Consider the following 23891-nt stretch of genomic DNA (forward strand, 5'->3'; position numbering starts at 1 on the left):
AGAGCCCCGAACTGTGCTCATGCTTCCTTCAATGCATGATGAGTGAGCAGGCCGCTTCTTATCACCTGACAGGGGGAGTTTCCCCGGTAGGCCGTAGTGTGTGTGGAAGGAACACATTATTACAACCAGTTCATGTTTTGTTGAAAGGACACACACACACACACAGACAGGGTGCAACACATAGTCTCAGTCATGCCTTCGGCCTGGCTGAGCCAATTATAATAAGCAGCCTCTTTGGCAAGGATAACGCAATAAAGGCACAGACTTATTTCCATTTTGGTCTAGTTATGCAAGTTGCTGTGTAGGCGTGCTATTGTGTAATGCATCCGATAACATTTCTGCATAGTTTCAGATTCGTGCATTCTCATTTGACAGCTGTGTGTGACAAGACATGCAAGTCTGTAGACATGCATTGTTCAGTCTCTGCAGTTATTTCACTTGTCACCAATTCCTCTGAGCCCAGGGTATTGCTTTCTGTTAGCGATGGCTTCTGTTAGTTATGTGTTGTTGAATAACATTAATGGCATTGCTCTTTGACTGTTGTTGAATAACATTAATGGCATTGCTCATGGCATTGCAACTTGACTTTCTACATTATAATCTGGCTGTAAACGGACCATGTCAGAGCAGGTTTGAAAGCATTTGGTTTCTGCATATCGATCACCTTACCGTGCTGTTTAAATCCTGATTTGCAAAGAAAAGGAAACAGACGTTCAGTAGTTGATGTTTTCTCCAGCACCGTAAATCGCTGAAAAGGTAAAGATTTAAACTTTAGCAGATTATCATTAGACGTCGGACAGCCTTTCAGCAGTCGCATAGCAACAGCAGGAACGAGTGCTATTTGCTGAAGCAGCTGTTGAGTGTTTCTGCGTGGTCAAGGACAGACCGACAGGACTCTGAACCAGTCTCTCTGTTGTGACTTTAGGGAAGAGTCAACCGACAACCTACCTCAGGATTCAGCCAAATTCATAGACGGCATCTCAGGTGAGACATGCGCACACACACACACCAACACACACACACACACACACACACACACACACACACACACTATTTACTGTTTAGTTTGTCCTTTTATCACGCATATGGAGATAAGCAGATTGTGTGTAAATGTTTGCTGCAGCCAAGAGGTCCATGCTTCTTAACATGACATCAGGCAGTCTAGAGGGATTTGGAGGCGAGGCATCCAGAGTGGATCTGTAAGTAACTTAACTTTTTATTTAATCTTTTATCTTTACTTTATAAGCGTGTAGATGTCAACTTGTGCCTGTGTTCAAATGAGTATGTGTATGCACCCGCTCCACACATGCACAGTGAGACGTCGGACCTGATGTACTGTGTGGCCGACCTCCAGATGAGCAACCAGAGGCTCGAGGACGAGGTGAAGAGGCTGAAGCTGGTTGTGGAGAGCACAGAGGAGACTAACCAGAAGCTGACTGAGGAGAATGAGGATCTCCACAACCAGGCCAGAATGTATGATGCACGCACGCACATACACGCATGCACACAGCACACGCACAGTCTCGCACACAGGCGCGCACAGAGATGGTGGAACTCGACAACAAGGAAAAGTATCTAAACCGACAATCACACAGATGCAGTATGCGAACGAGCCTTTCCCACTGGATCGTCTCCTAGCACTGCTTAATTATCCTATGCAATTAAGGTTAGCTTTAGGCATAGTGCCCCCAGCGAGGCGAACCACTCGGTTAGCCGTTTTTTTTGGCCAACTTGGTGAGAACGCCAAGTTATGATACTACGTTCCAGTGGGAAAGGGCCAGTCACATACAGTGACTGGTGTCCTGTCACCTGATGTGTGTCTCTGTAGGAGCCAGCAGCTGGCCCAAAAGGAAAAGATGTTGAAGGACGAAGTGGAGGAGATGAAGTTGACATTAAGTAGTACCGAGGAGGGCCGGGTCCGCGCCTCTCAACACTGCAAGAATATGGTCAGTCTCTCACACACACAATAACATTTCCGGCTGACGTTTCGGCTCCATAGTAACTGAGGTCTTGGTTTACAACAAGTCAAACCACACTTGTGTGGATGTACAACAAGACAATCATCATCATAAATGTACAGGATATCCAACCAACTCCAATTGCAATGTCCGAAAAAAGGAATGGGTTGAACTTGAAGCACAGTGCTTATTCTTTGCCTACCAGCTGCTATGCTCATGCACCTTATTATATAGTTATCTTCAGATGCTTGCCTAACACTGATATAGTATGAATGACAACAAATTCAGGACTTGGCTGCTGATGCTTTTACTGTCATTTTACTCTATAGGAGAAAGAGAACCAGAGTCTTATTGCCAACATCGCATCACTTCAGGAAGAGGTATGGCATCAAAGAAATGGCACAATGAAACCAATGAGGGCTTAAGCAAGTCAATTCCATTTAGATTTCATTACATCTAGATTCACTATTAATCCCCAGGGGGGAGTTCAAGAATTAAATTTGATCTGTAACATACAATCATAGGTTGCCGATACAAAATGTCACTATTTGTGGCATGAGCTGTTGTGATTGGCTGCCTTAACAGTCTTCTGGCCCTCCTCAGAACTTCAAGGTTACCATGGAGATGGACGAGCTTCAGAGGAGGCTAGTGGAACGGTGTGGCCATAACACTGAACTCCAGGTGACCTAACTCTTTCTCTCCCTCTTACATTCTCTGCTCCTGTATGTTGTGTTCGCTCTTGCTTACTCTCGCGTTCTCTTGCTCTTGCTCTTTCTCTCTGTTTCTCATTCAAAGAGGCTTCTCTGTGTCTCTTTCCCTCTCAGTAACTAAAATGCACTTTATTGGCATGGAAAAAGTTGGCTCATGTCCATAGCATTGGAAGGAGTTCTCCATAATGCTATGTTGCTTTCAAGCCGTTGCGCAGCCCCTCGCCAAAACAAAGACAGTTTGAGTTGAAAGCCTACTTTCCTTAGTTTTGACCAAAAAAGTATTTCACCGGAAGGAATAATCTGGTCAATGGGATTTTTCTATTGATAAGATCTGTAGAGGGCGCAGTGGACTAACTACAACATTTTCTTTCCCGGTAAAATATTTGTTCTGACGAAAAAGTGTATTTTTGACGTGAGGTGGGGGGCTCTGAATGTTCCCACTAAGGCTAGGCTTTCAACATATTAAAATGTCTTGTTTTGGTGCGTAGCGAAGGTTTTTTTTTTAAAGACGAGAGGCTCTGGCCGTTGCACTACCGTGGGTGTGCGGGTAAAGGATTGAAAGTTAAGGCGAAGTCCTTGAATGCTATGGACCAGAGCTAGGGAAAAGTGTGAAATAAAACAATTAAAAATAAGAAATGTATGTGTTTCGATTCCCGCTGTGGGCGCTGGGGGCGTATTCCCTCGCGTCATCAGTGCCCATACCCGAGGTGTGGTTGGCGAAAGGGCCTTTCTGTGTGGAGTTTGCATGTTCTCCCTGTGTCCCCTAGGGTAGGTACCCTCACAAAAACATGCAGTAATCCTGGTCTCTAAAACTACCTCCCCCTGGCCAGCTGGGGTGCCTGATGGAGGGGAAAGGAACTGGTCGGAATAACGTGTGCCTTCCACGCGCTACGTCCGGCCAGGGAATTTCCCCCCTGTCAGGTGAAAAGAAGCAGCTTGGACTCCTCATGCATAGAAGGAGGCATGAGGTCAGTCCTCTGCCCCCCCAGGTTGGCAAAGGAAGTGTAGCGCCCAGGATTACATTAGATAATTGGCACTGGGTGAAAAAACTGGGTTGCAAAATCGTGGGATAAAAATTATAAGAAAAAAATAAGAAGAAGAAATGTATAAGGGGAATGCATGTATGGATAAAGATACTAGAATAAAGTAATGTGTAACAGAACCATGTTTTGTTATCAAATATACCATGGCATTTAAAATCAATTATACTGATCGAAAAATTGTGTTTTGGGCCGTAGATCTCTCTACTTGCTTTACTGATTTTGAACCGGAATTTCATTGTCCTGAGATATGCATATATATGCGCGCGCGCAGCGCGCGCGTGACAAGTGCTGGTGATGCTTTCTACAATTTTGTCTAACTCTGTTCTGCACATTGTCTTTGCTCTCAGGTTCAGATCCACTCCTTGGATGCTCTCATAAGTGAGAAGGACACCATACTACTAGAGGTTAGCACCTTAGCTTTGTTTTTAAACCTAAAGTAGGACCCATTATTTGTTGCTTCACCGTAGATCAGAAATTGGTTTGTTTTATTCCTTTTAGTTAGTTGATTTTTGTTATGAACCTGCACATTGAACTGTAAATACAGACAGCGACTTGTCCGATTGTACTGACTCATACTGCTGTACAAGACATAACCATTGTTTCAGACTCATAAGATTAACCCAGTGTTTCAGACTCTTACTGCAATACAGTGTGAACCCAGTGTTTCAGATTTATTTTGCAGCACAAGTAAAGGTGAATCTAGATTTTCAGACAGGATGGCTTCTATTCTTATATGCACTTGGTCCATTTTGAAAAGCTATAAAGTTATCCCAGTCTTAGATCATGATAATGATTTGTGCACATGTAAGAGAATGAGTGAGTGAGTGTAAATACTGTAGGTATGCTCCATTTCTAACCACTCTCCATACAGTTTGTGACAGACCTAAAGTGTACAGTACATTAACTTTCAGCCTGTTCATTGATTTTGGTGTTTGCGTTCCCTCCTTCACAGAAAGACAGACAGATTGAGGACCTGAAGGCAGCCGTGGAGGAATACTCCTCCGTCACAGAGGTGATGCCGTAGGCAAATTTATACTTAAAATAACAAAATAGCCGAAAATAGCCAGTCTACAACCTCACAATGCGTTGTGAGATTGTATTTGTACATCTCTATTTTGCAAGGAAAACTATCTTGTGATAGAATATAAATTAAGATGGGGGGGGGGGGGGGGGGGGATTATTTCCCACTGTCTCGTCAAAATTTTATTGTTGATCGATTCACATTTATGAAGCACATGCTGGTGTGAAATCTGAGACCCAATTTGGCCTTTTGTGTTTTTCTTTTTTTTTCTTTTAGCGGGGCCAGCCCCTCCTATGCATTGCCCAGCGTAGTGTGTACTAGGGCTTTCACTTCTAGTGATTTTTGAGTGGTGCAACCACTCTCTTACGGAGCTATGTGTGTGGGTGGGTGCCTGTCGGGCCGGCACCCTGGGTGCTTTCCTGGGTCTGGAACTTGATTGATCTTTGCCTGATGTCTGATGTCCCCTGGGTCAATTCACCCTTTGTCAAGTCCCGCCCGTGGTTGTGCCCCTCTTCGCACCCATTGGTTGCCGTTTCGTGGTTGGACAAAAATCCTTTCTCTCCATCCACTACCATTGAAATAACGTGTTTTTCAGTTGCTTCGTATTGATATTCTGTATTAAAGTCTTATTTTAAACTTGGTGTCGATAAAAAGGGGCGTTAGGAGAAAGCACGCTCTACTCGGGGGAGAGTCTTAGAGTAGTCTCTGTAGCTGATGGGTGCAGATTCTTGAAGATCAATGAAAAAAGGAATATCCGCACTCGAGTATAGGTTCTTTATTAATGAATACACAGCAGTCTACCTAGAGAAACGGACGCTCAAGAAACTGGTCAAGAGAGTGTGGATATTCCTTTTTTCATGTCAGTAAAAAGGATTCCCTGATGAAGGCTTAACCGCCGAAACGTTGGATTAATTTGTCTTACCTGCTGCGTCCTAATAAAATATTGGCACTCTGGCTATTGGCGTGTGCGACCACCTTCTTGTTTTTTCAAGATTCCCTCTGCCGTTTTCTCCCGTGGGCCGGCACCGCTACACCGCTACAAGGACTTTGGTGTGCGTTAGCATCTTTGTACACAGTAAAAAGGAACATCACAGGTGCAGCATGGTGACTGGGCATATCATTTTGTGACATATTGATTGTTTTAAGTTTTTTCCGAAAATTATGTTTTAGCAAATTCAACATGAACAAGGTGGAACAAGGCAGAAAGAGCCTGCTAGTTAGTCAGTCAGGGACCAATCGGAAGGCTGACAAATGGTGACTTGTAGCTCTCGTATATGACTGGCAATTGTGAATTAGTGGATGTACAGTATTTACTTACTTACCCCCCCCCCCCCCCCCCAATCCACTGGGGATCTCCATTAAAATAACCAGTTATAACTGATTGTCTATATGTAATCCATGGGTGGGAATCTAAACCGTGCATGTCTAACTTTTCATTGATTGCGCTGTTGTTTACTGCAGCTGCTGCGAGATAACAAGACTAAACTGGAGAACCAGATGCAGATGATGCATCCGGACATGTCTGGGTGAGTAAGACCTAAAACTGATTCATCCTACTGTACCTTGTTTTGTTGTTGATTCATTAAATTTGATCTAATTAAATAATCACAATTTCTCCATTCTTTTACCAACCAAGCAGCATTTGTTGAACAAGCTATGTTCCTATCCTGTCCTGTGTTCCCATCCTCTCCTACAGGGCTGGTCTGACAGTGTCAGCTGCCTACAGGTTGAACCAGACCAATTCAGGATCCCTGCAGACAGAACTAACTCTGGCACAGTTACCACTGGAGGTCAGTACTTCTCCACTCTGTGTTTTATATTCTCACGCTCATTCTCTTATGTCTGTCTGTCAGAATCTTTTATTCTCGCTCTCTTCAATTCAGTTCAAAGGGCTTTATTGGCATAGGAAACACCTTTACATTGACACGTCAAGTGTGAAATTAAAATAATTGAGCGTTTACTCATTGCTGTACCCCCCCCCCCCCCCCCTTCCAACTGTATATACTTTCCTCATTTTCAACTGTTTATTACATTTTGACACTTGCTTTGGCAATGAATGTTCCCCATTTTCAACTTTATTATATTTTGACACTGGCAATGTATGTTTTCTCATACCAATAAAGCTCCTTTGAATTGATTTCAGCTACACCTCTGCCTTTAGCTCTCATCCCCCTTTTAGCACCTACTTATCGTGCACCTTTTGCACCCACTCCTTCCAACTGCCTGGATGCACGCTGCGCTACATACAAAAACACTACCCACCCACCAAGTACCACTTCACCAGCCTTTAGTCATGTTGTGTTATGTAACTTCTATGAATACAATCTACACATTGGTGTCCGTATGTGGTCTTCAATTAATTCCACAAATGGGTACCAAAAACCTTCACCCACTTCTTTACACCTGTAAACCTGTGTTGTGACAATAAACGATTAAAAGTCAGGGCCTTGTACCAGATCAGTGGTTCTATAAACCTGTTCTATAAACCATAATCCTATCCTTCCTTGACACAACTGCAAATTTGTTTTTGTATTTTATTTGCTTTCGGTGGGGGTTGCTCTGTTTTTATTGCGGGCTTATTTTATTACGGGGCGGCTATGGCTCAGGAGGTAGAGCAGGTCGTCCAATGATCCCTGGGTCGGCGGTTCGAATCTCGGCTCCTCCTGTCCACATGTCGAAGTGTCCTTGGGCAAGACACTGAACCCTACATTGCCTCCAATGAGTCGGTCGGTGTAAGCTTGCCACCATTGGTGTGTGAATGTGGGAAGTGAGGACGCTGGCGTCGACTGTTCGCCGCTTCACCTCCCAATGTATGTATGAATGAATGAACCATTGTAAAGTGCTTTAAGCACTTGGAAAAGCGCTATAAAAATGCAATTCATTATTATTGCATGTCAGTCATTCTGTGGTCCATGACATTGTTCCAGGGAGTGGAACCTCTGCCCTCTATGCTGTGCTTTCCTTCTGCACTCGACGAGACCCTGGACAGGGAAGTGTTGCTGCTGATGCAGGGCCCCAACCCTGAGCACATGGCCCTGGAGTTCAGGGGCCTTCTTAACAAACTGGTAACTGTTGGCTGCATCAAGAAACCGTGGTACTTACAGGAATACACACGCACACGCACACAACAGTTTACAATATTTGACAGAATTTGCTGTGGAGGAGGGAGTAACAATTTAAAACTCCTATTTCACTTCCTTGTCAGGAAGCCAATGGTGCCATGTCCCAAAGGCAAACGGGCCTTTCCCACCGGATCGCAGTAACTTGTCAACTCCCCCTTGGCCTCGGCGTATATAACCATGTCCCGCTTCTGTGACCTCTCTCGCCATACCTCCCTAAACCCAGACACGGCTAGTGATTACATGGCATTAGACTTTGAGTCCTAACGACATAAGATCAAATCCCAGCCGCAATGTAAATTTGCTTATCTAAAATGCGCCACAAATTATTTTATAAGGTTCGGTTTAGGCATAGTTTTTGTCAGACAGACTACAGCCCCTATATTAAGTTAGGAAGTATTTAGACAAAAAAAACAGTTTTATCGAAGGAGGAGCTGCCGAGCGAGGAGTAACCATTGGAGTTACGGGACATGTCTATTAACATGCAGCCTACATAGCCTAAGATTTAGACTTGTAGATGTATTTTATCGAGTGACATTTTCAATCTACGAGAGTCTAAGGCTTCATTACCTTTGGTCGAGAGAACGAAACCCCACTGCCTCTGGAGAGCTCTGAACATGTACAAATGCAAAATCTTAGGTGATTATCTTGCTGCCTTCCTGTCCGATTGTTCTCTGGCAAGCATTTGAAACCCGGAGGTCTGTAGTTTTCAATAAAAAAAGGTGTTTTAATCCACTCTGTCTCCGAATCTGTCATCCATCTTGGATCTGTCCTCGTCTCCCCAAATTAGTGCAACTGGCTGCGCAACCCTGACCAAAGGTAATGAAGCCTTAGAGACTCTCGTAGATTGAAAATGTCAGAATCGATAAAATGCATCTACAGTACGAGAGTCTAAATCTTAGGCTACAGCCTGTAGTCACTGTATCTGTAGTCACTGAACTGGCGGTAAAACTCATTCACACTTCAGTCTGTTTGCTTCCATTATATAATGTCCGTAGAAAACCGTAGTGCATTAGTACTATACACTCCACGATAACATCTTGTTAATGTGCTTTCCTGGCCCCAGTGGTGACACGTCAGGTGCTCAGCTTTTTTTTCTCCCGTCTTTTCTGTACTGCCAAGCTAATTGTCTCTCATAATAATGTCTGTCTGTGTTGGTTTTCAGAAAAGGGAATTCAGAGAGGAGGTTGTACATCTCTTGTCTACAGTCAGGAGCATGATAGAGGACCCCAGGCCTCCAGAGACCAGCACTGATGACAATCTGCAGGTTAGCATGCTTGCATTTCGCTTTTTTAATGCATGTTAATAGACACACTTGTGTAGCGCAACATGGGCAGGAAGGGGACCGCCAACTACATGACTCTGCCATGCATCAATATGCACGAGCACACACACACACACACGTCGTCTGACCATCTCCCCTTTTTTTTTATATAAATTATAGAATTAACTAATACTATTTTCTTGACTTCTCATTGTCGTGACTCTCTCTCCTCGTTCTGTCTGTCTGTCTCTGTCTCTCTCTCTCTCTCTCCTGTGTCTCCTTCTTTTTCCTCTCCAGAGATCTAACTCACTGTTATATAACTTCAGCCGGCCCTTTCCAAGCAGCACTGTTTAGTTGATGTGTTGTAGCATGAAACACAGTCCCTCCCCTCCTCCCTCTCTTTCGCGTTCTGTAAATATCCCACTCTCTCCCTCTCCCTCTGTCCCTCTTACATCTCTCTACTGCATTGTTAACAACGTTGCATTCATTAGCCACGTACTTCCATACAGAACAGCAGTAAACACTCTAAATGAGAGGCTGATCATTAGCAGAGCAGAACTGTTGGTGCCTCACTCCTGACGCTGTTGTCCAGGCAGTGTGTCAGTGCTCCGGCCGGGTCAATCCCAGGGACTTCATATCATTCAAGGTGTTTTAAACGCACAGGGGGACTCCAGAAACGCTGGCAGCGTGATTTCTGCCTGACGCCATTGATTTGAAGCGCTATACACTCTGACTTGTTTTTCCCCACAGACGGTGCAGGCCGAGCTGGACACAAGGAGAGCCCACTGGGACCTCGGCCTGGACCAAGTGGCCCAGTACACAGACTCACTGGAGAAGGAACTGATTAAGATGGCGGGCAACATGAGGCGATCTCGAACTGACATCCTCCACCTGTCAGTCAGGTGAGTGTGGCTCTTTGTGCATGTTTCTGTGCGTTTGTGCAAGTAAAATGTGTGTTGCTGCAATCCTGAATGCATTTGAATGGATTATAAAACAATATTTTAAACAATCTGTATGGTAGACTACGTTAATGCAATGTAACTAGCACATTTGCAGTGGTTGGAGGTGGACTCCCTTGTCCATTGAGAGACACTGGATTTGGTTGCATTTGTACACTTGTTCCAATTGTACACTTATGGATCTATTTTCGTCACTGCCTAAACCCCTTATCCCTAAACGTCCTTTTTGAATTAGCTCATCTACATCGTCACATTGTGAGCTTGTAGATCGGCTATTTGAAGTATTGAAAAATGTTTTTCAGTCTGTAGTTCTGTCGCCTCACAGCTAGAAGGTCCTGGGTTCAATTCCCGCTGGGGACGCTGTGGGTGCTGGGGGCGTGTTCCCTCCTCCGCGTCATCAGTGCCCATACCTGAGGCGGGGGGTTGACGAGGGCCTTTCTGTGTGGAGTTTGCATTTACTCCCTGTGTCCCCTAGGGTTGGTACCCTCACAAAAACATGCAGTAGTCCTGGTCTCTAAACTGCCTCCCCCTGGCCAGCCGGGGTGCCTGATGGAGGGGAAAAGAACTGGTCGGAATAAAGTGTTCCTTCCACGCGCTACGTCCGGCCAGGGAAATTCCCCCCTGTCAGGTGAAAAGAAGCAGCTTGGACTCATCCATAGGAGGTGGCATAAGGTCAGTCCGCTGCCCCCCAGGTTGGCAGAGGAAGTGTAGCGCCCAGGATTACATTAGATAATTGACACTGGATGAAAATAAAAGTATTGCAAAATCGTGGGATAAAAAAAAAAAGTGTGTGTGGTGTGTGTGTGTCTGTCTGTGAGGGGAGACAACTAGACTCTAGTTGAACATGCATCTGTAGCACAAGATACCTAACAAAATGCAGTGCAGTTTAAATTCATTGTGTTAATTTATAAGCCAATATCTCCCAACTACAATAGACTGTTCTATAATTGGTCACCAAGGCACCCTGAACCTCACCTTCCTACACTCCGTCCTACTCCTCCTGTGTTGTGTCTCAGCTGGCTGGTTGCTAGGGGTGGGGCCAAGGATGTTCTGTCCATCATCCTGATCTCACTGACCGTTGTGGATCTGCCTCGCTGGGTTTGGTTCTGGGCCAATTCTGGACCTTAATCTGTTGTTTCAGGAGGTGGCCTTTCCTCTCCATATATATACTGTATAAGAGAAGGTAGTGCAGCTGCTGCATCAGACCAGACAGGAGGAGCTGGTTGGATTCCTGGTTGGAGTTCACTTTCATCCTAGGAACTAGAAGGCTAAAACTAGCTCTGCCCAACCTCCAGTCTAGACCGGCAAATGACCTCGGGTTCATTATCTAGAACTTAGAAAATCACATTTCCAAACAATTATTCCATCTGGAATATAGCAAAAAGAAACCAGGAAAGACTAAGGACTTTGGTTGAATCTGGGAGAAGACGGACATTCAAAGGGTCCGTGGGAGGACTGGCATTGGTCACACTGGGAAACGGAATGGGACACTGCATGGGCCTGCACATTGGGTACAGTACAGTATGACCAATATACGACCAATATATGTCTTGTGTGTGTGTGTGTGTGTGTGTGTGTGTGTGTGTGTGTGTGTGTGTGTGTGTGTGTGTGTGTGTGTGTGTGTGTGTGTGTGTGTGTGTGTGTGTGTGTGTGTGTGTGTGTGTGTGTGTGTGTGTGTGTGTGTGTGTGTGTGTGTGTGTGTGTGTGTGTGTGTGTGTGTGTGTGTGTGTGCATGCACGGGCGCATGCATGAATGCTTGTGTAACCTGTGTCACTGGATTTGCTTGTAGTGATTATTTATGTGCATGTGATTTACCTTTGTGAAGAAATATGACTGTGTGGATTTGTGTAAAACTTTAATTAAATGGGCGTGGACACTATGTGTTATTTTTAATCCCTTCTAAAATGTGTGTGTGTGTGTACAGGGTGCAGGAGCAGGAGAATCAGAAACGTCAGCTGTCTGAAGAACTGGATGAGCTCAAGTCTCCTCAGGACAGCAGAGAGGCATCTTGTCAGACACCAGACCTCGATCAGCAGGTCAGATGGATGGATGGATGGATGGATGGAGGGAGAGTAGAGGGATGGAGGAAAAGACTGGTAGACACAGTTGGCAGACATGGGTGAGAGGCGTGATTCAAAATCACGGCCCGCCGGTTGCATAAAGACCCGCCCCCGCCTGCCTCTGATTGGCCTACCGACACTGCGGGCAGTCTTTGCTCTGTGGTTACCAGACTGTCCTCCGAGGGGGAAAGTATGGTGACACTGACGCGAGGTTACTCCATGATGGGAAATACTGTATATATTGTTCGGTGTTGGCATTGCCTTGGGGGGGGTAATCATTTACTATTCTGTGCCCACTGCCTATTGGGTTGCAACTCGAACTGGACTGAGTCGGCTCTAGGGAACTTCGCAATGTGGGACACGGCAACTTGTGTGCTTTAGCGTGCTCGGTGGTGTGTCTCGTCGATCAAGTTCGCTAGAGACGGCACCCCTCCGTCATGGTCTAAAACTATACTTTATCGACTTCTACTACTTCCTACTTGTAGTAGGAAGTAGTAGCGTTCCTACTATAGATATTAAGAAAATCACATCCGTGTGAACTGAGTGGTGCAACTCTGTGTGGGGGTCCCCGGGGGCTCCCCGGAACCTCCAGACCCACAGGAACGTGCCCAGGGTGCTGGCCCGGTTCCGGCGAGCCACCCTGCGTCCGAAATAGTCAAGAAATGACAGTTATGTGAGGGTCCCCAGAACATCCAGACCCCTAGGAACGCGCCCAGCAGGGCGGGCTGGTTCCGGGGAGCCGCCCGCATCCGAAAAGGTTGAGAAATGAAAGGGTTACTGTGTGGGGCTGTCCCAGGGGGTCCCTCTCTACTGTACTGTGTGCGTTAAGCTGCACAACAGTGACACTTGGTGGTGAAAACGAACCAAACGCAATTTTCAGGCTCGGACGGACCCAGGTAGCCAGCCAGGGACGGACCCAGCCAGCCAGGGACCCAGAGAATTATGTTTTTGAACATTCATGATGGACATCAGAAAAGCTACTCCACAGTGTGACATTGACACCCAGCAGTGACAACACTCAAATTAACCTGCAACACATTGCAAAAGAATGCTTGACTGTACCGAAAGTGTTTGCAGCAGCATCATCGGAGCACATTTTCAGACAGATGGAGAGGCTGGTAGATGGGAGTCGTGCGTTGGCGGCACCACAAAAACACACTTGAAACTCGCAGGGAAACTGCACCCAGCTCTCTCTCTCTCTGTGTTTGTGTGTGTGTGCGTGTGTGTGTGTGTGGGGTGTTATTTCCATCAAAATACACTTCATTCTCCTCTGTTCCACCATTTTAATGAATAGGAAAATAGAGTGTTCGTACGGTAGCAACTGCCAATTATATATTTTGTTAAAATGTATAACATCTTTTTTTAAAGTATTTAATGGGATGAGCTTATTGGTATTAATGACAAACTAATATATAATCTGATAAATATTTGTTTATTGTGGCGGCCGCGTACTAAGGCACGAGATATACATGTCCTCCTCAGGCCAGAGGGTGTCATCTAGTAAAGACAGGCATGTCAATTATATCATAATATTTACTACATTATATTTGATTCCTGTGTGGTACAGTTAATCTTCTGAAATGAATTCAAACTTTTATAAACATAGAGAATAAATGTTATTAATTGTGCATCCTGCGTGCTTCTCACGCCTTTTCTTGTCGCCATGGGATTGCAGTTCCTCAAAAAGTTCAGTAAAATAATCTCCGTCGGTCTACGTAATTGAAAGCTATAATAATTTGTTGATTTGTCATCAATAGCCTCCCAGCATTTCAAAAAGTCACCACAATTGAGTGTTGCCTTATCTTTCAAGTAGTCACAGAATATGTATCTCCAGTACGATTGTACATAAATGGTAACTCAGATTTTAGCGAAGAGCGTCATCTAGCGTAAAAACACAACATACATCAAAACATGTGATTGGCTGTGTGGGCTTTGGAAAAAAATGTGATTGGCAGTTAATGAGTTCATGGCAAACAACAAAATGTCAAACATTTCTCTGCCAACTATGGGTTAAAACTTTGGATGCCCAAGTGGTTTCAAGTCATTCAGACTTCAGGAATTCTCAGTTCAATCCGTCACGGCTCAGATAACGAGAGTTTATTTTCTCAAACCACATCATTCTCTCTCTGTCTATCTCTGTCTTTTGCTTTCTCTCTACCTGCCCCAACCAGCCTGAAGACGACTTGGACTGGGATGAGGAGTTTGCCCTCCAAGATTTCCTGAAGAGGGAGTTGGAGGAGAGAAATTGCAGTAGTAGAGCTGATGACAGACAAACCAGCAACAACATCCATGTGGAGCTGACACAGACACTCAACGAAGGACCGGAGGGTGACAGTAGGACATCAGTAGACACTGGAGGAGAGAGAGGAGCCGGGGAGACCTTCACTCCTCCCTTCATCCATTCTGGTAAGTGTGTGTGTGTGTGTGTGTGTGTGTGTGTGTGTGTGTGTGTGTGTGTGTGTGTGTGTGTGTGTGTGTGTGTGTGTGTGTGTGTGTGTGTGTGTGTGTGTGTGTGTGTGTGTGTGTGTGTGTGTGTGTGTGTGTGTGTGTGTGTGTGTGTGTGTGTGTGTGTGTGTGTGTGTGTGTGTGTGTGTGTGTGTGTGTGTGTGTGTGTGTGTGTGTGTGTGTGTGTGTGTGTGTGTGTGTGTGTTCAAATGAAGTTAATTTTCAGAACATATGTGGGTGTAATTCAGTGACTGCAGTATATGCTTTGACTGTACAAACAGCTGATTGGTCATTTCCAGGTCTGCAGCATCCTACTTAAATCCATTTTCATTCCTGCATTGGTATGCCCACGTCGCTCACCGAGAACAAGCCAAAACACATTTTTCTGCTTGGTGGGTGATGTGGTCATATGACATAGTATACCGTAGGCTTGAGTCCTCTGAGACAACCACTATAAGTGAACTAGAGCTGTGTGTGTGCGAAGTGCATGGATTATCCCCATGTAATCCCTGAAGGCAGAGGGCACTCAGCCACCCTTAAAGCACCCGCACTGTGCCCAGAAACGGGTCCATGGGACCACAGACCCCTGCCTTCTATGGCTGTATGGTTCTGGGCTCCTGATGGGCCCTGTGTGTGAGTGTGGGTGTGTTTCCTCACAACATAAGAATACGGCTTCCCCAAGGTCCTTCTATGGCCAGGTGCAAAACTAACTTCAGCATCCCCCCCTCCCATTCCTCAGCCTGCATGAGTGGCTGAGAGACGAGAACATGGACCAAGAATGTGCTCAATAATGAGAACTAAATGCCTAAATTGTTCACTACTGTCTCCTGCATGGACTGTGGTGCATGAGCACATGAACTACTAGGATGATGTACATTGAGGAATGAGGAACTTGGACAGATGCATTAAATGTAACTGTTGAGAGACTGTACTTTTTGTCCAATCTGTATGGTAGAATTTTTTGATATTACTCCTCCATATTTTGTCCCAAAATCCCGCAAATCTCTATAGTCATGTGCTCAAGACAGATCTGTCCGATATTTCATATTCCATCCTGATTGGCTAACATTGGCTTTCAAAATTTGCAGGATTGGCCCGTTTTGAACAAAAAGCCTGATCATGAACGCAGCGTGCAAATTTATGTGAAATCTTTCACAGACGTTCCTACTAGGCTGAGGAATATATCCCACCCTTTTCACATTGGCCTGTTATAGCGCCACCAACAGGTGGATTTTTGCAAAACACATTTTTGGTACAAAATGCCTCAAATCATCCAATTGCCATCCAAGGCGTAAGAAGAAATGGCACCCTTTTCACACTTATTATAGCGCCACCAGGATGCCACAGCCTGACCTGCCCTGGTGGAGACCTGTGACCCGAGGGGCACTTTTTCTAGTTGTACCTGTAATGGCAATAAAGGAATTGAATAAAGAGCTACTTTCCATGTCTAAAAGTCTCTTCTCTTTCTCTGTCTCCTTCTTGGTCATGTCTCTGTCTCTCACACAGACTCTGCAGCCTGCCCTGATCCTGAGGTGAACTGTGAACCTGCACAGGTAAATCATTCCAGCAATTAGAACTCATCCTTTTCACAAAGACGAGCCTGATGAGAAATCCCAAGCCAAGTCCTCGTATGGATACAAGCAGCCATGAGAATTGGCATTGGACTTGTAGATTTCTCATGCGGATGTTGTGGAAAATAACAGTATTCATAGCAAAGAACAGATTGATGCCAGAGAGTTAGAGAATTGCGTGACCAAATTATGGATTTCATATAAGTAGAACTTTTGGGTATCTGGGCTGTGTATTTCTTGTATTACATGTTTTAATTAGATGATAAACCCCTTGAGATGCATGATCTCAAAATACAATTTTTAATCTCCCCTGGCCAAGTGGGAATTTGATTTCCAGGTTTGAAAACCAACCCAAAAGTTGCAATAATCTCTGTTGGGACTGGGAGAGGACATGCAAGATATGTACTGTAGTTTTAAGCAAATGCAACTTCAACGTGCCAGTTAGACAGTGGATCATATACGCCTCAATGACATTGGTGTTCCCAGCACCAAAATCAGTAAAGTTTCACAAACACAAAATGTTTCGTGTACTGTGCAGGATGTAGGACTGATATGTAATAGTTTGGAATGTATCTCTACACTTCCTGTGTAGAATCGGGGAGGAGACACAGGAAGCTGTCATAGTGTCAGGAAGTCCTCTGTCCCCTTGGGCCACACCCCTGCAAGTGGACAACAGGACGCAGAATCGCAGATGCATTTAACTCAGAATACCTTCTCATTCTTTTCCTTCCTTGCTATATTTATTTGAATCCCTATTGATTTGATTTAGTATTTTGGACATTGGCACACTATTTGGCTTCATATTCGTATTTTGAAAGATCTTCCAATGCCAGCATAGCATATCCAAGAGTGGTTGGAGGGGGCATTTTTCACCAAGGTTTCGCTCTTGGAAATGAAGCCAATGCGGAATCAAGGAAAACGCTGCACTTCGCTGCAATTCCCATCCTAATCAGCCTGATCAAGCCAACCAGATGAGGGGTTGTACAGTCTTCTTGCTGCAGTCAGAAAAGATCTCCTATAACACTCCTTCTCGCAATAGTCTGTTGCTAAAGGGGCTTTTCTGCCCTGCCACAGTGCCATGTAGGGGTGAGAGGGATTGTCCATGATGGCCAGGAGTTACATCTTCATCCTGCTTTTGGCCACCTCATCCACAGTATCCCAGCTGTTGCCTTCCTTGATACTTGAATGGGCTTTTTTGTCCCAAATCCTTAAACGTGAAATAGAAATGCTATCAAACCTGTTGTAGCTCATGCCGTTTGGTTTCCTGTGACTCTTTTTGTGTCCCATCATCCCTCACTCCCTCAACAAGCTTTTACATTCTCACAACAAAGCACATAGAAAGAGACACACACTCACGCATGCACGCACGCGCGCACACACACACACACCCCTCCTACATCACTTCATCGGATTATTTGCCTACCAAATAGTTCACATATTTGCTCCCGTCATCACTCACAGCTCCAGGCAGAAGCTGTGGCCTTCCTGCCTTCACTTCCTTATATAGAATAACAGTGATGACTAATGCCTATCATACCATGGTAATAGGTGAAAAGTGTTACTGTTGGAGGGAGGGAATACTCTCCTCACAGAAAAAGCCTCATTTTCTATTAATATATTTTCTAAATCTATATTAAATAACATCTTTTAGCAGTATAAAATGGAACCTTTTTTCCTGCTGTCAGACCTGGGAGAGTTTAGTTCAAAGAGGATGCAGCAAGTTATGTAAACGGATGAAGACATGTCTTTAGAATATCCCAGATGTTTTAATCTCCATGATGGAACCCTCTCAAAGACTGGTTTGTTTTGACAAATTCATGAAAAGCTGTCTTGGTTGCCACATTTCCCATCTAGATCCTGAGTGATCATTTATCCATAGTACACCCTTGGTTACATTACAATTTAAAGTTTAGGCATTCAGACACTCTTAACCAGAGTGACATATAAATGTCAAATCAGCGTAACAAATTAACACTTTATTTTGTGCACAGTATGTTTATACACACACACACACACACACACACATATCCACACACCATTTGTTTCCACATTTCCTTTGATTTGAAAATAGTGTGATGAGGACGCAGTTCAGCCGTGCTCCCTGTTCATTATATTTTGCGACCCATCTTCTATAATGTTTTCTCAATGGGGAAAGGGATTTGTTTCAAGGGATATGTCCTTGCTGTTGGTCCAGTTTGGTTTAAATGGACCGCTTATTTGATCTCAACACACAGTTTCTTTTGTAAATGTCACTCACTGCTTTGTGTGCGTGTGTGTCTTTGCAGGAAGAGGCAGAGGTGCTGTTGAACGCCCACTCACAATCTGTCAGCCAAGAGACGGATGTGCTTCTTAAACCCACCCACTCAAACAGCAACGGTAAGTCCTCCACCGCCCCCCACTCTCTCCCTCTCTGCTCTCGCTATCACTCCTCTATCTCAAAGGTTCTTGTCTCTCTCTATCTCAAACACTATCTTGCACTGTGGTCGACTCTACTGCTGTGTTTTACTCACAATCCACACATATTCTCAACGTCTCTTCTTCTTATTAGCCAAGCATTGAATGTCCTCTTGTTTCAGTTACCACCTTGTGACCACTTCCACTTGGGCCAGTAAAATGAATGCCATAAAAAACTGAAAGCTCTATAACCTGTGTTTGTAAAATTGTCTGGTTACCAGTAATTACAACATACTATAGCATTCTGTAAGTTTCGATTACAAATTAGCCAATTGATCACCCCTAGATCTCCATATACAGTATGGAGCTGGCCTTTTTCTGACATCACAATTATGTTCTGACATCTGCATAGACTCCATATTTGGGCATGCCTGACAAAGAACTCCATATATGGGCATAAAAGGGACACAGACATAACTGGGTGGGGCATGCATTTCCAACTTGCATCGTTCCAAGTAGGCCAACAGGCCGGTATGGGCATACAGTATATGGTACACAGAGAGCCAAACAATGGGTATAACTGGGTGGGGCATCATGATTTGTGAGTAGGCCGGTGCCAGTAGTAGTAGTAGCAGCAGCAGCCGCCGCGCTTCACTCATCGGTTTTCTTGTGTTCTCTGAACAGATGTAAAGGGCCTTGCATCTGCCGATTCTGTTCCTGGTGGCTCGGTGCAGAACCTGTCCAACACATCTGAGCAAGACCAAGCTGTAATAGCTGACGCCACCCCTCCCAGACCAACTGAGGCGGTACAATCTAGTAGCACCAAGAGTGAGAGGTACTGTACCAGTATAAGAATGGCTTATTAACTTAACCTCATGCATCCGTATTCTGGCTTAGTGACCTAATGAAGAAACAGAAGATTGTTTGCCCTGCGACTGAGATAATTATTTACCTTGTAAATGTCACCTCTGTAATTTAACACTAAGGTAAAGTAAACATTGAAGATGCTTTGCTACAAGCGGAATCTGCTAGAGCTACTTACAGGTGTTGCAAGTTCCTCCTCTTGCTGGTAATCCTTGGTGGCAGGATAGTCTGAGCGTTACAAGGACGTGTACAGTATACACCTGAGAATCAAAACCATGGGTACGTGTACTGTATAGGCGTCCTAAGGTCTTTTTATTGATTCATTTCTGACTTCAGCATGCATCTTGTTTGGAATATAAACGCTTCTAGAGAGACTTTAGCGTGACCAGCGTGAGGTAAGAACGGAAGATTATGCCTCCCGGTTTTGGGGGGCAGTGGAAGGCGGGCTTCAGAGTAAAATCTGCCTATCTTCTGGCACTCTAGCGCCTATATTTTTGAAAATTTCCCTGGAAAGAATAGTGTTAATTAGTTCATGAATCCATCAGCCACTGTTATACAACTCTTTAGTTTAGACTACTTCAGACACCTAGAGTAGGCTACTTTAGTAGATCGACACAATGGACCGTCACCATTGATAATATGCATACAGTATGCTTTCAAGGTCCATTCCTCCTGTTGTTTCAAGCTGTGCTGTTGTGACACTCGGTGTCGATCGCCAGGTTTTGTTAGCGAGGTTAGCGATGTGCGAAAACTGCGACTGGCTGTGCGGGCTTGCGGGCATCTTCAAAACTACCAGGGCAGCGCCCTGGATAGACCTACTGTCAGCTCACCCCTGTAATAGGTCATATAATAGGAAAACATTCTGAGGAAATAGATCTACAAGCTCACATTGTGTTGTGAGCTTGTAGATCTGCTATTTTAACTGAAGATAATTATTGTAGAGGGGGTAACGGAGGATACAAAGTTTAGGACCCTGAGGGAAAGCTGTTCAATTAATTGTATGCATGTATGCTAGAAGTGGCCCATCCCACAACGCAAAACACAACCTCAATATCTTAGTGTTTAGTGTGTTGCATTCTAGGAAAGGACAGGAAGACTGAATCATATCTGTCCAGAATATTGACCTTCTTAGTACATTACATACATAATCAACTAAAAAAGGTGCTTTCAGTTAAAGGCTAGATCGCACCAATGCAGCTATTCGCAACTCCTTGCATTGATGTGGAAAGGCATTAAAACTGTTTTGTTGCAACTCCTTGTAACATTGGGGATAATGGTTGCAAGGAGTTGTATTGGTGGGGACTGGCCTTTAAACATATGTATTATCTGTATCATCTCCTTCTATAACACGGTGAAATTGGAACTCCCCATTGCAATAGCTTCTACTTCATCTTATAATGATAACCTGCCAAACTAGGTTGTGGTAACATTACGGGTGAATCTTGCTGGTAAAAGTTGACAACCATGTTTATAAAAGCAATAATACATTTGAAAAAATACAATAAATGTGAATTTATTTATTTGTAACTGAGTTAATTTGTAATTGTACCAAATGTGCCCTTACGGGTCCATTTGGTTACATTTATTAATTGATTGAAGTATTTATTAACAGTTTGCAGAATTACATTTGAAGCACAACTCAATACAAACCGTTAACTGTGTGGATGAAACCATGAAGCATACTTGTTTACAAGAGGGTCCACCGTTTTCAATTCATCATAACATTTAGAGACGTACAAATATACACTTCTATATAGCTAAAAACAGGAAATCATCATAAAGGAGGTAAAAAGGGGGGAAAACATACTGTATACAGTGAGGGAAAAAAGGGGTGGGTGGGGGATTCAAATTGTACAGGGGCCAGTTTCGAATTGCAGCCGTGCGTACTGTAGGTGCCCTTTGAGAGCGGGTTTGAAGGAGTCAAGGGATTCACATGTCTTAATGACAGTTGGTAGGGCGTTCTCTGGGTTGCACATGGATTGTTGAACTCCCTCTGGTGTTGTGGCTGTGGACTTCATTGACATTAAGGACGTATTTAGACAGGTACAGGGGTATCTTGGTGGTGTATCTAATCTTGTGGACCAGACCCTTTGAAAGCTGATTCAACCCTGATAATTTTACTGTGGATAAATCAACCCTGATCATTTTACTGTGGATACAAGTGTCGGTGCCCATGCCCTGTGCAAGTCTGATATTCTGTGTATGTGAAATAGTGGCTATGTCAGATTTGATGTTGTCCAGGTTGGAATTGCAATTCAAGAAATCTGTGTCACTTCCATGTGACCTTGGACACATTTGCCTGTCAAATGGGAGCTCTCTCCCTCTCTCTCTCTGTTTGTGTTTGCCCTCCTACACAACACAGACTAATTAGTATCTGTACGGCCAATCTTTGCATACCCACAATGCACCTTTTACACAGGCCAGGGCCAGGGCTGTGCCATGTCTTCCTCCCTCCCTCTGTGCATTGCTGCTGTCACAGTCATTCACTCCACCTGCACAGCCAGATGGAAGAGAGTGAGAGTTGGAAAAAGAGCCAAAGGGAGACAATAATATAGAGCCCAACAAAGCAGGCCACATCTGACCTCTAACTGTACCTTTTGACCTCTTGACTCCTGCCAGCCTCAGGCCGACCAGCGAAAAGCGTGGAGGAGTGGAAGAGAGCGGCGGAGACACCTGTTTGACGACGTGCGACATGAGTTTTGCCAAGGTCAGTGCTAAAGAGGAAGTAGTTCACTGCAAAGAGGGAGATAACTTCCTCTGTTCTCTTTGGCTCACTCTCCTTTTTACTTCTACTTTCTACTTCCTCTTCTGTTTTTTATACTCTCACTCCCTCCACCTCTGTCTCTAGCTCTTCTGTCAGTCTGAGCTTCTCTCAGCAGTAATATGTGTGCGTGGTGGGGGGACCCCCTTCCTGGGCATTTGGCAGCGGTGGGCCTGGGCTTGAGGTTGAGACGGGGCGGACGAGAGTGGCGGTAGTCTGAAATGAAGACGAGAGCGAACATTCAGAGAATTAGCAGGTTTATGTTTACTCAGCACTATGCAGGTGGCATGTCTGTTGGTGGTGACAGGATGGCTTGTTCTCAACTTTACTGAGTCCTTGAGTCGATGGAGGCAAGTACACAGAGGACTTTAGTGTGTATGGCCTAGCATAGTTATTGCTTTGAGGTGTTTGCCGTGCTACATTTGTGTGTTTGGAACCATAACTGATATGTATCTCTCCTCTAGCTTTTTCTCTTAACAATCCCATAAGTGAATTCAAAACATAGTTAATAAGGAGAAATCTGAATAAATGTCTGTAGAAATTTGGTTATGATCATTTTTATTTTGGTCTGTAGGCATTATATGTTTGGTGTTTAATAATGCTTGTTTGTATGTTATACCAGCATATATTAAGCCATTGTATAAGTTAGTGCTATAATACTGCATTTGGTAAAATACAGCTACGGGATGCTTTTGCTGTGTCATTTTCTAGTTTGATTCTGCATGTTTGATTAGGGATGTCTGTTCTGCATTCTATGACGTCTGTTCTGCATGCTGAAAGGTTTGATTGGAGACGTCTGTTCTGCAAGCTGAGGCCTCATTCACACGTATCAAACACCAATCAAGCAAATGTTTGGTCGTTTTTTAGTTTTTTTTGGGCCACCACAATGCTTTTCCAATGGGAGTCACATGGTTTGACCAACATTTTTGTTTGATGGGGGAGGGGCAGAACACCACCAGCAATCAAACACAAATGTTTGATCAAACCATGTGACTCCCATTGGAAAAGCATTGTGGTGGCCTAAAAAAACACAAATGACCAAACATTTGATTGATCAGTGTTTGATACGTGTGAATGAGGCCTGAAAGGTTTGATTGGAGACGTCTGTTCTGCATGCTATACAATTGATTGTTTGGTGATGTCTGTTCTGCATGCTATACAATTGATTGTTTGGTGATGTCTGTTCAGCATGCTGAAGGAGTCATTGAGATGTCTGTTACTCTGTTTGGCGTGCTTAAAGATTGATTGGTGATGTCTGTTCACCCTGCTAAAAGGATTGATTGGTGATGTCTGTTCAGTATGCTAAAAGGATTGATTGGAGATGTCTGTTGCTCTGTTCTGCATGCTTAAAGATTGATTGGTGATGTCTGTTCAGCATATTAACACCCTGAACGCCCAGGACGAAGTTCTTTGTCCTTTCTAGTAACGCCCGACGCTCAGGACGAAGTATTGTCCAAAAGACGAAGTTTATTGATACGAGAACAGATCGCATGGCTGTATAGCCCAGGCGCGCCTGCTGGGCTCTCCTCGGTGACGCGCAAGAGTGAGACGTCATCGAAAAACTCCCTCCCCTGTTTAGCTGATAAACGAAAATCTTAAAACGTTCATAACTCGCGATCTAAATCATCCCGTCTTTTTATGAAAAAATATCCTGTGTTAGACGGCGCTCCGCGGTCCAGTCGCTAGTCTCGATAGATTTATTCTTGTCTCCCGTTGTTGTCG

The 23891-nt window shown here is 44.4% G+C and overlaps 1 protein-coding gene across 4 annotated transcripts in view; it reads left to right on the forward strand.

Annotated features, from left to right (window-relative positions):
- lrmp (lymphoid-restricted membrane protein) overlaps nucleotides 1-23891 on the forward strand; it is a 47516-nt gene that overhangs the window by 7775 nt on the left and 15850 nt on the right. For 3 of the 4 annotated variants that reach the window (XM_079494328.1, XM_079494330.1, XM_079494331.1), the window contains exons 5-23: nucleotides 926-984; nucleotides 1124-1199; nucleotides 1315-1473; nucleotides 1829-1946; nucleotides 2288-2338; nucleotides 2562-2639; nucleotides 4059-4115; nucleotides 4664-4723; nucleotides 6194-6258; nucleotides 6429-6522; nucleotides 7660-7797; nucleotides 9017-9118; nucleotides 9866-10017; nucleotides 11999-12110; nucleotides 14306-14540; nucleotides 16086-16132; nucleotides 18436-18526; nucleotides 19229-19379; nucleotides 22028-22115. In XM_079494328.1, the coding sequence (XP_079350454.1) occupies nucleotides 926-984; nucleotides 1124-1199; nucleotides 1315-1473; nucleotides 1829-1946; nucleotides 2288-2338; nucleotides 2562-2639; nucleotides 4059-4115; nucleotides 4664-4723; nucleotides 6194-6258; nucleotides 6429-6522; nucleotides 7660-7797; nucleotides 9017-9118; nucleotides 9866-10017; nucleotides 11999-12110; nucleotides 14306-14540; nucleotides 16086-16132; nucleotides 18436-18526; nucleotides 19229-19379; nucleotides 22028-22115 (1933 nt within the window). The remainder of the gene's footprint in view (nucleotides 1-925; nucleotides 985-1123; nucleotides 1200-1314; nucleotides 1474-1828; nucleotides 1947-2287; nucleotides 2339-2561; nucleotides 2640-4058; nucleotides 4116-4663; nucleotides 4724-6193; nucleotides 6259-6428; nucleotides 6523-7659; nucleotides 7798-9016; nucleotides 9119-9865; nucleotides 10018-11998; nucleotides 12111-14305; nucleotides 14541-16085; nucleotides 16133-18435; nucleotides 18527-19228; nucleotides 19380-22027; nucleotides 22116-23891) is intronic. The other variant, XM_079494329.1, reaches the window with a different exon arrangement.

Source organism: Electrona antarctica (assembly GCF_951216825.1).
Source record: "Electrona antarctica genome assembly, chromosome: 23".
Taxonomy (NCBI): Eukaryota; Metazoa; Chordata; class Actinopteri; order Myctophiformes; family Myctophidae; genus Electrona; species Electrona antarctica.